Source organism: Lagopus muta, chromosome 4 (assembly GCF_023343835.1).
Source record: "Lagopus muta isolate bLagMut1 chromosome 4, bLagMut1 primary, whole genome shotgun sequence".
NCBI lineage: Eukaryota > Metazoa > Chordata > Aves > Galliformes > Phasianidae > Lagopus > Lagopus muta.
In genome coordinates, this window is record NC_064436.1 from 20,583,748 (window position 1) to 20,598,822 (window position 15,075).

Below are 15,075 nucleotides of genomic sequence, written 5' to 3' on the forward strand. Positions count from 1 at the left end.
GCATTGTTATTTCTTGTGAGGATCAAACATACACACCTCTATCATTAAGTTTGTGAAATGAGAGCACCCAGAGCACCTGCTGGAAGTTTGAGTAGCTTATCAGATAGTTTCATTTAGACTACAGGCTATTAATTAAGAGTTTTAAGAGTTAATTACCAAGATGCGTTCAAGAATTTCTCAACATACAAGGTTACTCTATGCTGATGTATCACCTAGTACCATAGTTAATTACTACTATGCTGTGAAAAGCATTTTAAAAGACAGTGAATAAAATAATTGAGTTCATGCATTTGGAACAACACCAATCACCTGATGAAAGCCTGGCTTAAAGAATTCATAATACTGTCATGTATGTGGATGTTTTCCTTTCCACATCAGGAAATAAAGGTGGCAGTAATCCACTGTAAACACGCCTTGTCCTAAAAATGTCTCCACTGACTGTAAGGGGAGCACAGGTCTATTGTCACAGATGTCTGCAAAATGAATTCCATTCCATATACGGAAATGGGGTAATTAGATGCCCATAGTTACCAGTTGTGAGTGTGACATTTGTTACAGACTCAGTAAGGATTTGGGTTAGAAGACTGTTGTCAAAACAAGGGCAGCATCTCTGTGCATACCATTTGCCTGCAGTAAAAGTCTAGAATGCCTGGTAAATGTCGGGTCTGCTTTCCTAGTAGGAGCAAAGCATCTTTTGCCCAGTGTGAATTCATCTCTGACAACAGCATTTAAAACAGACAGTTCTGCAGTCTGCTTGGGCCTAATGTTGCTTCACCACCACTCAGACCTCAGTGCATGGCTTCTGATGTTACAGCTGTCCATTTGTTTTTATTTGCAGAAATGCTACTGGAGGAAGAAAATACGTGACTGGTGTTGTCGCCTAGTGCCTTAGCTAAGTACAGCCAAGCTCAGAAATGATCAACTGCCATTTTCGAATTATCCTTCCATATCCTTGAAAACTTTGCCCACTATTGACATAACACTTGGTTTTCTCAGAACGTTTATGCAAGCGTGTCCTAAATGCACCTGAAACCCTCTGCCATGGCTCCCCAGAGGCTGTAGGTCTGAATGCTGAGTGCTGACGGTGCTCTGCTTGGGCCACCTCTGTATCATCACGTCCTGGCTGGACCCTCACTCGCCCTCACTCAGTGACTCAGGTCCGGCCAAATCACAGTTGTTACCATCCCGGAGCACAAGCTGTAGGCTCCCAAGACCAAAGGTACCCACGACTCTGTGCACAGCTTCATCTTGTCCATGCAGGCTCCTCCTGCTGCAGAGGGCTGACGGCTCCGCAGGTGCCGGCTGCACAGAGCTTTGGAAGCATCCTTGTTAGCGAGCGGGACGAGAACGCTGGGATTTCGTTACAGTTTCTCAACAACAAACAGCTCTACGGAGCCGTGCCTTCGTTCAGTTGTTTCTTTGGTGGTGAGTTTTCTGATAGCGTTTTCGAACGACGTGCTTAGATGACATAAATAGAATTTTAGATCTGTTTTTCTACTCGATCACATGGAGAGCTCCGGGAAAAGAGAGCGGGACGCCTTGAGTATTTCGAGCAATATGGTGGCAGCCATTGTTCCCATGCGGCGGGAGGCTCCACCGCTGCCACAGGAGCACGGAGCAGCCCTCAGCTCCGGCAGCAGCCCCGCGCGGCTGGGCAGTCGCTGTCGGTGCGAGTAAGGGAGGGCTCACCAAAAGTGGATGCCCTGAGAGTGAGCCCCGTTCTGTTGGTGCTGCGGCCCCGGCTGGCGGGACTCGCCTTCGCACTACCTGCGTGTCTGTGGCCGTGACGAAAGCCCACCCCGCGCTCACCCGCTCGGCCCGAGAGCGTCTCAGCGGCGTGCGTGGGCTGCGGGGCGCGGCGGGCGCCGGCGGCGCGCGGCACTCTCTGCCCCCGGTCCGGGGACTTTCCCCTAGGCGGGCACGCGGCCCTCGAGGAACAAGCGTCCTCCGTGCGTGGCCTAGAGAGCAGGTCTTCAGAACATCCAACCTCTTAGCCCTTCACAGCCATCTTTTATCTCTCCATAAATGAGACTTCTGCCAGCTTATGGTGAATAACGTTCGCCGCCCTGTTTGCCCCGTCTGCCGGCTCCAGAAAACCGTGCACCAACGGCTGGAATCCACTCAGCCTTGATTCAGAGCAGCATCTTGCAGCCGGCCAGCCGCAGGCAGGCAATGCAATCGAAGCTCTGCCGCGCGGCGCCCCGTGGGTACTTCATGCAAACCAGCGCGCCGCGGCACCGCCCCCATCGGACGGCGCGTGCGCAGCCCACCGTAGGCGGTATGTGCGGGTGCGCCGTGCCGCCGCCGGGGTTTGTTTTGCGTTCGTCACTCAGCGCTGAGTGCCGCGCTGGGGAATTCTCACCCTTACTGCCCGTCTGCCCGTGTTATAACCTACGCGTTTGGCCACATCCCGCGCAGAACGTGCAATAAAAATACCAGACTTGAACTTGCAGACTTTCTGTAAGAGTAGCCCCAGGCTCCTCAGTGTCGTCGAGCACCGCCGTGCTCTGCAGGCACCAGATCGCCCCTTCGAGGTCGGCTTCGCTCTGCGGATGAGAAATGAGGGCTTTCCCATAACACGCCGCCGTCTCAACGCCCCACAACAGCTCGGCATCTCCAGCCAGGCAAGGCTTCCTGGCACGGCTACCGCAGCCCCTGAACTCCCAGTGCCAGAAACAAGGACCAAGTCTATCACACCGTGCAGGAAGCAGTGTAACATGCTGCGGTCCGAACTGTGGGTCATGCTCCAGAAACACGTGTGAGGAACTCCCGAGAACACCTCAAGGTAAGGCAGGCCAAGGGCCCAGCAGCACAGGGCCCAGCTGGAAGCAGGGCTGAGCTGGCCAGCCAGAAGCACGCATCCGCTTCTGGAGGCTGGGCAGCCGCTGCTACTCAGCGCCGCTTCCATACAGCACAACAGTGCTGCTGTGGTTTAGTCACTAAACGACTCAAAGTATTTAAGTGGAGGTGTTTACTGCTGAGATCCCAGGAATCCCTACTTGATCCCGCAGTACTCAATCAGCAGAACTGTCAATCAGTGCCAGGTCACCATTAAGTGGTACTAACTACTGTAATTAGACAAGACTAATCCAAAACAACACTAAAGACATAATGCTTTCACAATTAGACATCATTAAGCAATAAGTTAGAACATGTGATTTGTGCAGGTATTTCCAGAACAATGAAAATAACATAAATCTCCTGCTTTGCTTCAAACCATTGTGAGCATCATGTAGAAAGTAGCAGCAATGGGCTCAGTGCAAGCACTTGACACTCCTGCCTCTGGAAGACAGCAGCAGCTTGTTTTTGCACATCTACCCCTTAGTGAGGGTTAGAAAAGCCCAAGCAATTACTGTATAGGGCCACTCAGTGGTACAGTATTGAAATTACGCATCCCAAGAAAACAAACCTAGCAGGGCTGCACCTTGATACTGCTCAAAGCTTCTCTGAAGGTATCACACAGGTAATGAAATGGCTGGAATAATTAACAGCTATAAGAAAGTACTATAAACACACGTCCCGGAGATTTTATTGTTTCAGTAGCAGTCAAATATGCTTAGTATAGAAATCCATGTTTATTTCAAAAAACTGCAAAGGATTTTTCACAATATAAATTAGGTCTACTTACAGAATTTTAGTGGCTGAAGTAGCTGTGACTCAACTGCTAATTGGTTATTTGCTAATGTAATGTTAAATGGGATCTACACTGCTAGTGCAACATTAAATCAGATCAGGGTGTCATTTATATTGTAAATTTTACAAGGTCTCATAGAAATAGTCAACCAACTCTTTTCTAATAACAGCAACAGTGAACACTAGGAACAACACATCTGAAATGGATGACTCAACTTCTCGACTGAAGTTTCTAAACAACTTTCAATCATTCAAGTATTATGGTCCCTACATACACGCTCCTATGTGGCTAAAAAAGACATGGCAGACAACTCAGCACACTGCCACCATATCGTAGTAATTACAAAATTGTCAGGTTTTAATCAGCAAGTTGTACCTTAACCAGTTAATTAAAAATAGAAGTAGGTAGACTATTCTTCAAATAAAACAGCACACTAGTGTGCCACGTATTAAGGCATACCTTTAAATCCACACTTGTCATCTCTAACAAGTTTCATACAATTGCTACCAAGTGAAAGAAATAGAGTTGTCTTGCAAAACTGAGAAAGAAATACAAAATATCTGGAAGCCTACATTTTAAAGTACAAAATTAACCTTCAGTCCTCGTGTCGAAATACTATACACAGTACAAACAGCGATTCTCCCCCTATATGATCTCCCGAGGATTTAATAAAGCTGGAGGTAAATTTGAGGGTTTTGATTCTTCATCCAGAAGTACCAAATCTTCAATTTCACTACCTTTGTACTTCCTTTTACATATCTTCACAATAACCTTCTTCTTGAGGAACAATTTCAAAGCTTCTCTTGAAGCAACTGCTTTGGCGTTTTCCATGTTTTTACCACAGCCAGTACCCAAATACACAGACTTGCACCTCAGTTCACACACTATATTTTCTAGAGAGCTCTTATTTTGAGGTAAGTCTGCAAGTTCCTTCAGGGGAACGAAAGCAACATCTAACGTAGCTTTTACAGACTGGATAGATGAGTTAAGAAGTTCCGCGTGATTTACATTAGGACTGAAGCCTCCCACAGCAACCAGTTTCCATGCTACAGCCTTATACAGTCTGTTGAAAAAAGGCTGTCTTTCCTTTGCATCTTCACTGGTTAACGGTTTGCACAAAGCTTTAGCAGGGCCTTCGCTGGCCTGCGAACCGCTCTTGGAAGCCAGCTGTGAACTCCTGGTGGCCTGAGCCCCGCTGCGGGAAGGACCTTGCTGTGCACCACTGCGAGCGGCCAGCAGCGATGCCGCCGCCTGAGCACTGCTCTTGGAGGCCAGTAGTGAGGCACCCTGCTGCGTGCCGCTCCGTGCAGCCAGCAACGAGGCAGCCACCTCCGCGCTGCTCTTGGAGGCCAGGAGCGAGGAACCCGCTTTGGCAGTGCCCTTAGAGGCCAGCAGCAGCGAGGCGCCCACCTGGGTGCCGCTCTTGGGCGCCAGCAGCAGTGATGTGCCTGTTGGAGCACTGCCTTTGGGGGCCAGCAGCAGGGAGGGGCCCGCCTGAGCGCCACTCTTGGACACAGATGGTAGACCGCTCACTTGGGTTTTGGAAGACAGCAATACAGCACTCGTTTGTGTTGTGCTCTTGGTAGTGGTCACTGGCACTGCGGCCGCCTGCAGAGCGCTCTTGGCAGCAGCTGGTGGCACTGATGCCACCTGTGGGGTGCTCTTGGTAGGGGTCACTGGCACCACTGCCGCCTGCGAGGTGTTGTTTGTGGCAGCTGGTGGCACCTCCGCCGCCTGCGGGGCGCTAGTGGTGGCAGCTGGAGGCACCTCTGCTGCCTGTGGGGCGCTAGTGGTGGCAGCTGGTGGCACCGCTGCCTGAGGGGTGCTGTTGGTGGCAGCTGGTGCCTGCTGGGTGTTAGTGGTGACAGCCGGTGGCACCGCTGCCACCTGTGGGGCAGCAGTTGGTGACCCTGAACCTAACGCAGTTTTTTCAGGTGATGGCACATTTTCACACTTGCCTTCCTTAGGTGGATTCTCTCCTGCTTCTTTTTGTGATGAAGATGGAGCTGGGCTTTGCTCAGCGCTATGTTCAGCATCAGCAGGCTTTTCTTCTGCTTTTGTGGTTGATGTGGTGGACGCTTCTTGATTTGAACTGCGAGTTGACAGGGAGCTTTCCGAATCTTTACTAGTATCTTTTTCCTGCTTTTTGGGCAACGGGCTCTCTGTTTCCATAGGAACTTCTGACTTGGTTGTTTTCAAATCTTGTCCAGTGTCTTTAGAATCTTTGCATTTTTCAACAGCTCGCTTCTTGGCGGGCTCCTCTATCCCTTCTGCAAAACAAGGAAGGCATGTTACTCTCTTTGGGTTTCTGCACTGTGAAGCAATTTATCTTATTTTCTAAAAACCCCAGCAGTTATCCCTCTAAATATTAAAAGCATATATTGGGAATATGCCTTGAATTGCAATTTCAAACATAAGTCTATTATTTCAGAATATTTTAGTATTTTTTGACACAAAAATTGGAAATGCAACCTAGCATTTCAAAACATTTTAACATCTGTTTGGCAAAAAAAAAAAAAAAGACCAAAACAAAATAATGGCCATATGCTAGACTTTGGTTTTTGTTTTGCGATCTGAAGGTCTGCATGTATTTGTACTCTCGAAGGCCAAAACAAAAATGACAAAAGTAGATTTAACAGATTATCTGACCTTAAAAATAAGTGCCCAGTAATATCATGAGCGCATATTTAAAATACCACTTTAGGATTTCTTTTAAGAAGCAAAAGACTGAGTTTCTTACAAAGCCGCAACGTTACTTTGCTTTCAGCACTAGGCAGACAGGAACACACGTAAGCTACAGCACAACCACCTACATCACGTTAAAGGAGGTGGCAGCAGCTGTAAAAGTTCAAGAGCATTACTGCCATCAAAAGAGCTCGATATTGCCAGCAGGATGTAGGTGCATCACGTCTGTTTTAAAGGCAACAACGAGCAAAAACAAAGAGAGGGAAAAAAATTAAGGAGGAGTTTTAAAAGTCAGTTGTCCCGTTACTTTCTCGACCCGAGGCAAAGCTAGCACATTCAACACAAGCATGTTCTAGACTCCTATGTATTGTCACAGCTATGATCTGCTAACCATTGCTACTTGATATGCCTCTTTTCTTCACCTTGGCAACCAGTTCGTCTCTCGTGGTGCGGACGGGCGCGCCGGTCACTTGGATGCCTTCGGCCATTTCCAGCGCCTTCTCCGTGACCTGAGGCGGGTACCTGCAGGGGCGAAAGCGGGACGGGAGGGGGGGGCGGATAGGAGGGGGAGGGGAGAAGAAGCGCCGTCAGCCGCCAGCCGGCCGCCCGCACTCGCCCGCCGCCCGCCGCGCAACTCACCGGCAGCCCAGGAAGACGTGGTTGGCCCACACCATGGAGAGCGAGACGAGGCGCCGCAGCTCGGCGCTGCCCGCCGCCGGCGGCTCGCCCACATTGCGCAGCAGGAACTCGCGCCGGTACCGCCAGTGGTGCTCGGGCTCGCAGGCCCCGCGCAGTGCCTCCGCCCAAGCCACCTCTTCCTCCGTCCGCCCCAGGGGCTCGGCCGCCGTCTTGTTCACCATGGCCTCTCTTTCCGCCCGCGCGGGGCCCGCTCCGCCCCGCCCGCTCGCCTCGCCAGGCCCCGCGGCGGAACAACGGCTCAGCGACCGCTCGCTCCTTCCGGCCGCGCGCGATGACCTCACAGTCGGCGCGCGCCGCCCGCCCCAGGCTGCGTTGCGGCGCGAGGGGCGGCCCCGCCCCAACGGCTCTAACGGCTGCGGCGCCGCGCGGGCGGGGCTGTGAGGGGAGCCGCGAAGGGCGGGGCTCCTGCTCCATCCGTCCTCTTGGGAGCGCTCTTGCTTCGTTTTTCGCTTTAGTCCTGCTTGTTTCGTTGCGCTGGGCTTTTTAATTGAAAGGATGGATGCATTCAAGCAGGTTCCTGCTGCCAGGAGTTTGTGCTTCTGGAGAGCTCTTTGTCTGCAGCCCTCGGCTCTTGAGTTTGTCAGAGTGGCGTTTCTCCCTCTTCTTTCCTCTTTTCACAGCAGAAGAGGTGTCACTGTCTATGTTTTCACCTTCCTTGGGAGGTGGTGGTTGGGCAAGTTGTTGCAGTGTTTTGGAGAAGGCCTCAATAAATGAGGTGTGCTAAGTGCGGGGGCTGCTGGCTGCAAAGAGTTCCCACAAGTGCCTGTGCAGCGCTGCATGCCGTCCTTACGCTGGAAAAGCTTAGCCTAGAGTTTATTCAGAAATAATTGGAGAATTCTGTGTGGCAAAGCAACGAGTGCCTTGCAGCAGTGCTCTAAGCTTCAGTCCGCTGAGGTGGTGCCTTTAGAACCAGCGCCAGAAAAATGAATGCAGTTTTTCTCAGTACCGATGGTCTGAGGGAAGTACGTTTCCTTTATTTTCTTGGTTAACCCACCCAGTGTTCTCTTGTGCATTGCTGGTGGCCAAGAGCGAACAAACGGTCTTGAGCATGCAGGGACCTGACAAAAAGAGCGAGGAAAGGGCAGCGAGTTGCGAGTTGTCTGGTGTGGGTGACTCAGTGCGATGGGTTTGTTCAGAAACAATGTCAGGATGTTCAGAAATGGCACCGGTGTGGTGTCACTCCTCTGTATCCAGATGTCGGTCAGTCCTGTGTGTGGGTTATCTGACAGTATAGCCTGAAATATCTGAAGAATGCAACTGCCACACTGTTGTTTCCACCTAGAGATGGGGTGGATCTGTCTTCTATGCCTCTGACTCCATGCTGCCACGATTCTTGACTTCAGAGTTGATACAGACACTGAAAGGCAAAGGCGAATGGAATCCCTTGCAAACAGGTCGTCTGAGAGTGTGCTCCAGCTAGGATGCTGGCCTTTCTGGTCATGCTCTCCAAGGAACCAGTGCTCTTTCTAACAAACATAACTGAGGCTTGACCCAGACTTGAGAGCTGCCCTTCAGGGATGGCAAGAATTCAAACAGGTCCAGATAGCTGTAGCTGAATTACTGGTCGTCTTGTGAAGGTAGCAGAGCATGCAGCACAACCTTGAACACTCCACAACCAACTCAGCTGCCAAGTGAAACTACTGAGGACCAGTCCACGCTAAATTGGTAACTTACCACTTAAGAGTAGCAATTTGGGTGAATTAGACTCTAGAGAGTGATAGGGGCAATGCCATACACTCAGAGGGATTCCAGAAGTGGTATTTCCAGGCTTGCTGGTGAAATGATGCGTCTTGGTGGCAAACGTCAGAGATAGCCTTCCACAGCTTAGAGTTTTGTGTCTGCTCTTGGTCACTCCATTTGTGTAAGGTAATATGGTCTCACCTGTTAGACCTGGGCCCCTCTAGAGGCGTCCTTCTGGGGGGTATTGAAGATCCTGTACAGCTAGAAGGCCTGACACATTATCTGGTACTAGAGTGACTCAAGAACTGATTAGAACAATATTTTTTGGCCCAACTTTTGGCCCAACAGTCACTGTGCCACAAAAAGTTTTTGTGAGCATTATCTGGGCTCTGGTGCCTTTCTGGCACGTTGTGCTCTTAATTTGTAGTTAATTAATGCTCCTTCTGAATCAGCATAGCCTTTCTCTTGGGACAAAGGCAACCAAGTATCGGTGTCATGCTGGAAGCAGGCCAGATCCCAGCCCCAGAGCGTGGAATGTCGTGCACGTGCCCACGCAGACACATAGCTGTCTACCCGCAGTGCTCTCTGAGAACAAGACACATACTGTGTCGCGGGTTGATTAAAAAAGTGCATTTAGTAGAAAAGAGAGAAAAACACTGCTGTTAATTTAAAAAAAGGAAACAAGTAGTGTTTTCGTTCTCACCAGGAAAGGCAATTTTGAAGTTAAACACCTCATTGATGGTGCTAATACTGTGCATTTAATTTTAAGATTGGAAGAAAAGAGATGTTTTTGTTCCCACCAGGGAAGGATCTTCTAAATACCACATTGATAGTAGTGTTGTTAGAGTCATTTGGGGCTTGATAATAGCTTCTTTTGGCAAGATACAACTGAAATCTCAAGGTGAATCATACCAGCATCTATAATCACAGTATTGCACCTGCACTTGCTGTATAATAAAGTTTATTTCTGCCTTTATAAACTAGTGAATTATTATTTTTCCCGAGTCAAGTCCTGCTGAAACACAGAGGGCAGCAGCCCTAGTGAGTTCAATTATGTTCTGTGCAGTTAAGGTTAATATATAGTGACACTCGTTATTCAGCTTAATATGAGAAGTGTACCCTTAACATCACAGCAATGCTAAAGATAAAACTCGGAGTTATTGCCATAGAAGGGTAATGTCAGTGGGACCTTACTAGTCAGGCCAATAAATCCTCTGAAGACCGTCTGTAGATTGGTCCTTGTAGTAAGTAAGCACTTGCACGCCCTGGCTTCTGTTGATGAGGAATGCAGTTTGTTCTGCTGGAGCAGAGCACTGAAGGTCTTTTACACTGGCCAGGGAAAGTACTTGCAGGGGGACACATCTGTGTGTGCCAAGGTAACCTGTCATTACTTTTCAGGGAGCCAGGGGATGTAGCAGTGCACATCACATCTAGTTACCTGAGATTGTGCAAGTGTGTTAGATACAACTGTTCCAAGTAGCCCTTAGAATGGCAGAAAATACTTACTAAAAGAGCTTAATGATTATGTAAGCTTGCCAGTGGGAGGAAAGGTAGAGTAAATCTATGTTTTTATTTCACCACAGTTATACTCCTGTAAGCAGCTGCGGATTACAAAGCCACACGCTCTCCTGAGATTTTTCTGATGAGGAAAACTTACTGATGTTGCAGTGGACAAAACTAAAGGTAAAAATGAAGAGCTGAACTGATAATCATTTTCACTTACACCTGTGCTCTTACTATGTAGAAGCAACTATTTTGCATTCAGTAGTACTTTATAAGGTGTATGGGAAGTGCTGAGTCACGGCCTGAACCTCTGATGGATCACCTGAGGTGAGCCATGAGTCAGCCAGAGGAGCACAGCTGAAGGCAATTCACCTGTGCTGCAGGAAGGGGTGGAGCCTGGCTGCACCCCTCCTAGACCTACTTAAGAGCTGGCTACCAGTGGGGAAGGATCTCTTCTGGAGATCTGCTCTGCTGGCGTTTTGTGAGTGAGCCCAGGATAGGGGTAAGTTTTCTATCCTCTTTTTGTTATCTTAATCTGCTTTGCCAAACTCTCTTGTTTATTTCATAATTATAACAGCTTAATATTCATTGATTATACTTAAGGGATCTATATAGCAATGCCTACGATAGGGTTGGCAGTTATTTCCCATTAGTGAGTTTGTTAAATTAAAGCATACAACTTGCTAAATGTCCATTGCTTGCTGTGAAATTTTCTATGCTAGGGGTGGAAACTTAAGATGGATTTCCAGACAGAAAATGTGATCTAAGAACAAAGGTGGAGGAAGAAAAATTGCTTTATCACGTTTAAAATATTGTGGTAATCTTTGAAGAGACTGTATGCCAGCAGCCTGGAACTAAGAGAAATCAGAGAATAGATCTGGAGGCCAGTGAGCAAACTAGAAGAATAGGTAGGGCAGGAAAAGACAGAATGAAGTCCCAACTTCAGACATAAGGATATAAGAAGTGATGGGAAGCAGAGCACTGATAGAGGAGCCGTTGAGATTTGAACAGAGACCTGGAGAAGGGAAAGGGAAAACTCTGTGTGCTCAGAGACATTTCAATTGATTTTTTTTTTCCCATTGCAGTAAGTATCTACTGGGATAACTAACAGGAGGAAAATACTCTCCCTTTCTAATGCTGTATGGGGTGTTCTGGTGTTTTCTTGTCTTTTCTGTGTGCTATAAACAACCAAAAGAAACGAAACCCATTTGTCTGCAGAAATCCATCTTGTGAGACCACCTCTAGAGGGATTTTATATGGGAAGCCTTGGGCCTTTGTCAGACAGCTCTGCCTTAGAGTTGGAAAAAGCCAGGAAACAGCATTAAGAATCATAATGCAAATATTGATTGGAGTTCATTGTGATTCAGCTAGAATCTAAATGTGCAAGAAGACTTTAAAAAAAGAATTATAATGAGATGACACCATTTACACTAAACTTTTATTTATGTGTGCATCTCCATATGGCACTTACACATGTGCATGTCCATGCAAACAGCCACACCCACACATCCACCCCTACTACAGTGTAGTTAGATGTGATGAGGTTTTTAAAATACCTGCATTGCTGAGAGTGTAAGCACCTGCAAATCTGGTCAGCCTTGCTCCTTCAGTCAAACTATTCATGCCTTGGAGAAAGAGGAAAAATTACAACTAATATTTTATTGGCTTGGGCAGCAGATAGCTGCATTACACAAATGGGTGCTATTAAATCTTTATGCCATGCTGTACCAGTACGAATCTGGAATGTACTACATATTTTGCAGCCACAAATAACTATTTTAGAAATGATATAGGGAGCTTTCCTGAAACTTCAGGCAACAATGTCAAATCTAATTTGAATTATTGCTATTGAAAATCATGGCTCTGTTTTTCATTATTGTTATAGCAATATCCCTGACAACCTGCAATTTACCTGGTATGAACAGCACCTCCGGAAAATACAGAGCTGTTCAGTGAGCTGTAGTACTTCTGTGTATCTTTTCTGTGCGTAGCCGTGGTATTTCATGCTAATTCCACTAGATGGCACTGAAGGAGACAAGATTGCATGGAAATACCTCTAGAAGTTCAATATAGCTTCAAAAAGTGAGGATGACTTTCATTTCATTACTGAAATAGACAAATGTGATCTCGTTTTACAACCTGATGTAATAATTTTTCATCAAAATCAGTTCTTAAACACTCTTAGCTGTAGTTCTGGTTTTTGACAGTGGCAAAATTACAGTGGAAGCAGTCTAGTTTTCTGAGTCCTACCATCAGAAAGGTAACAACTAAAAGATGCAGCTTTCAATTATTGTGTTCTTATGTGATTATTTACAAAGCATCTGAAGAGTTTTTGCTCCTTGTTCTCCATGGTAATGCTGTCAATACTTGCCACTTCTAAAATCATGTGCAGGTACACTTTTAGGTATGTTAGGCTTTAAGCTTATTTTAAAAACTGTGAAGGAATCAATTCAGTATTATAGGCTTCCACCTGTTGAGGAACTGTTGTATAATGTTTCAGAGACCATCTCAAGTTGAAATTCCATCTGCAGTCCCTGTACAAGGACCCCTGTTTTTTCCTGGGTAGGGACTTTGATCCTGCCAGGAAGGCACACAATTACTCACTGTCATTCAGATCTATAACCATCTTTGACTCTGCTCTTTTTTTTATCCCGTTTATCTTGATGCATATGAATTTTGTTTCCTTTTGTTTTGCAAAGTCTTTTCTTATCTGGTAGATGCACTGCAGACCACAGACTTTTTTTTTTTTTTAGGCTTTTGTTGGTTCTCATCCTGCTTGTGACAGTTGGTTTTTTTCCTACACCTGACCTGTCAAAAAGGTCCCTTGAAACAGTGCTGTTGCACTTATCTTTCTGGCCTGTGGCTCCTTTTTGTATTTCCTTCTCCAGCATACCTCCACAGATCTCCCTCACTCTGCAAAGCCCTTTAGCCCTTTGAGAGCATAGTTTAACAATTTTTTTAGGCAGCTGTTCTGGTTCTGGCCTAAGACAGTCTCTGCTCCAAGCCATTCACTCCTGTCTCTTTGATATCCTTGCTAGCGTGCTGGCACAATTGTTGTGCTCTGTTATGTGGTGATCCAGATTAGGAGCTTGATTTGGCTGACAATGCTGGGGAGGGAGGAGAGGCACCTTTTTCAGCTGCTTATTTCTCTGGACTGGTCTATCAAACAGTGCTTCTACTGGTGCCACTGACGGTGATGGGTGAGGGGCAGATACAGATGGTGAGATGTGTGGCTGCAGGGCAGTAATGGCTTATGCTGATTCAGGTGTTGCTGTTGCTAGCTGTTGAGCCATGACTGGATCTCAATGGTAGTTAAGCCAAGCTAATAGCTCGCTTCTGCTGAGGGGGTAATTCTGTGTGTCCTTCCTCTTTCCTCATCCTGGGTTTCTGTGAGTTTCCTTGTGCCAGTGCTGATGCTTATCTCATTCTGTAGAGCCAGATGTGAAGCTGCCAAGCTATGAAGCCTGTGTTTGAAAGAATGTTAGATGTATGAATATCTTAATCACTTGTTGCCTGGGTGCCCAAGGAGCCTCCTCTCGGCAGCAGCCGGCTGCTCTGTCAGATCAGCTGTGTTCTCAGTTGCACCAAAACACTTCACAACCTTGGTCTTTTCCTGTCATCTGCTGTCCTCTCCATCTCCTTATCCAGTCCATCTGCTTTTCTTGTAATTGTGTTAATGAAGCCCTTTTGGTCACCCTCAACATATGGAATACTCTCCCTGGAACAATCTCAGTGTCCTTCAACTCTCACAAGATTTCTTCTACCACGACGCAGTAAACTGCAGGTTGGTAATGCACAGTTTAATTGCTTATAGGAATTACGGATTTCATTACTGTGCTGAGTGTGTCCATGTATTAGTTTGAGGAGGGCATACAGTTTATTAGGGAAGCTAAAAGAATCTTTTTTGGAAAACAGAAATTCTCAAAGCTGTACCCTCAAGCAGATGTACTTCCCTAAGGTCATATATAAATAGCAGAGGCTGATTTGCTGTTGCTTCACACCTTGGATCATCATTCATGCCTGTGCAAATGGACATAGCATTGCTACTAAGCAGTTTACAATAACATCTTACAGAATTGTAAATTGCTACCCCAGAGACAAGATAGCAGAGAGTCAGCACTTACATGGGCAGCTGAGCATGGAGACCTAGGGATTTCTTTTCACCTACCCATTCTTGTTGTTTGGGTTCTTTTTAGAAATACTACAAGCATGTTCTAAACTTATTTTAACCTTGCTTTTTGGTATGCTAAAGATTTTTCTCTATTCATTTATATAGAAAATATAAGGGAAAATAGCAAGTAAAGTTGAACATTGCCTTTGAAACAAAGGTTTGGTTTGGAGAAAAACACACTCGTGACAGAGGGCCCCTCTATACCATGCAGCAGAGCACAGGACTTAGCTGCTCTATCAGGTGCTCTCCTGTAGACTTACATGCAAGAGTTGCTGTGCCCAAAGCACTTAACCCTGTTGGTAGGTGGTGCTAATTAGGCTGGACACTGCTAATTAGGTTGGACACAGCACTGCAAATATGCAGTGCCTGTGACTCTGACCTGGCTGGAATGTTCCACATGTGGCTGCATCAAACCATATGTGCATATTGAGGGAGAGAAGTTGCTGGCCCGTGGCCTTTCATTACCCCTGCAGGGTTTAGCTGCAGCAACAGATGCATTTTTCACACACAGGTGTCAGATGTGGCTTTGTGCCAAGGTTTACCTCCCTCTTGGTAGAAGTAGAAGATGCCCTCTTAAATGTATATTTCAGGCTGTGAGCTGTTGCTGTGAAATAATGGACATCTGATGAAACTGCTTCTTGAAACAGGTCTGTTTTACTTCTTAATTAGGGCAGTAAGTACTGATGGAGAAGCAGGAAAGACA

General features: G+C 46.9%; 2 protein-coding genes across 3 annotated transcripts in view; one reads left to right on the forward strand and one right to left on the reverse strand.

The window, feature by feature from the left end:
• The window catches only part of LOC125692046 (claudin-22-like), an 85,469-nt gene that overhangs the window by 33,470 nt on the left and 36,924 nt on the right, over nt 1-15,075 (forward strand). The window contains exon 1 of one of the 2 annotated variants that reach the window (XM_048942119.1): nt 10,658-10,703. The exons of the other annotated variant lie outside the window; for it this stretch is intronic. The gene's annotated coding sequence lies outside the window, so the exon portion shown is untranslated. Of the gene's footprint in view, nt 1-10,657; nt 10,704-15,075 lie in introns of those variants that run through there. 2 annotated transcript variants of the gene reach the window in all.
• Nucleotides 3,503-7,332, reverse strand: LOC125692041 (CDKN2A interacting protein). Its single transcript, XM_048942105.1, has 3 exons — nt 6,959-7,332; nt 6,711-6,841; nt 3,503-5,904 (listed from the first exon to the last, which is right to left on the reverse strand). The coding sequence occupies exons 1-3, from the start codon at nt 7,177-7,179 to the stop codon at nt 4,280-4,282; spliced, it is 1,977 nt and encodes a 658-aa protein (XP_048798062.1). The 5' UTR covers nt 7,180-7,332; the 3' UTR covers nt 3,503-4,279.

Excerpts from the sequence above, each read along its gene's own strand:
- LOC125692041 (XM_048942105.1), bottom strand. The coding sequence starts at position 7,179 with ATGGTGAACAAGACGGCGGCCGAGCCCCTGGGGCGGACGGAGGAAGAG. Across the intron at positions 6,842-6,958 it reads CACGTCTTCCTGGGCTGCCG|GTACCCGCCTCAGGTCACGG; the intron begins GTGAGTTGCGCG and ends TCGCCCCTGCAG. Across the intron at positions 5,905-6,710 it reads AGGCATATCAAGTAGCAATG|AAGGGATAGAGGAGCCCGCC; the intron begins GTTAGCAGATCA and ends CTTGTTTTGCAG.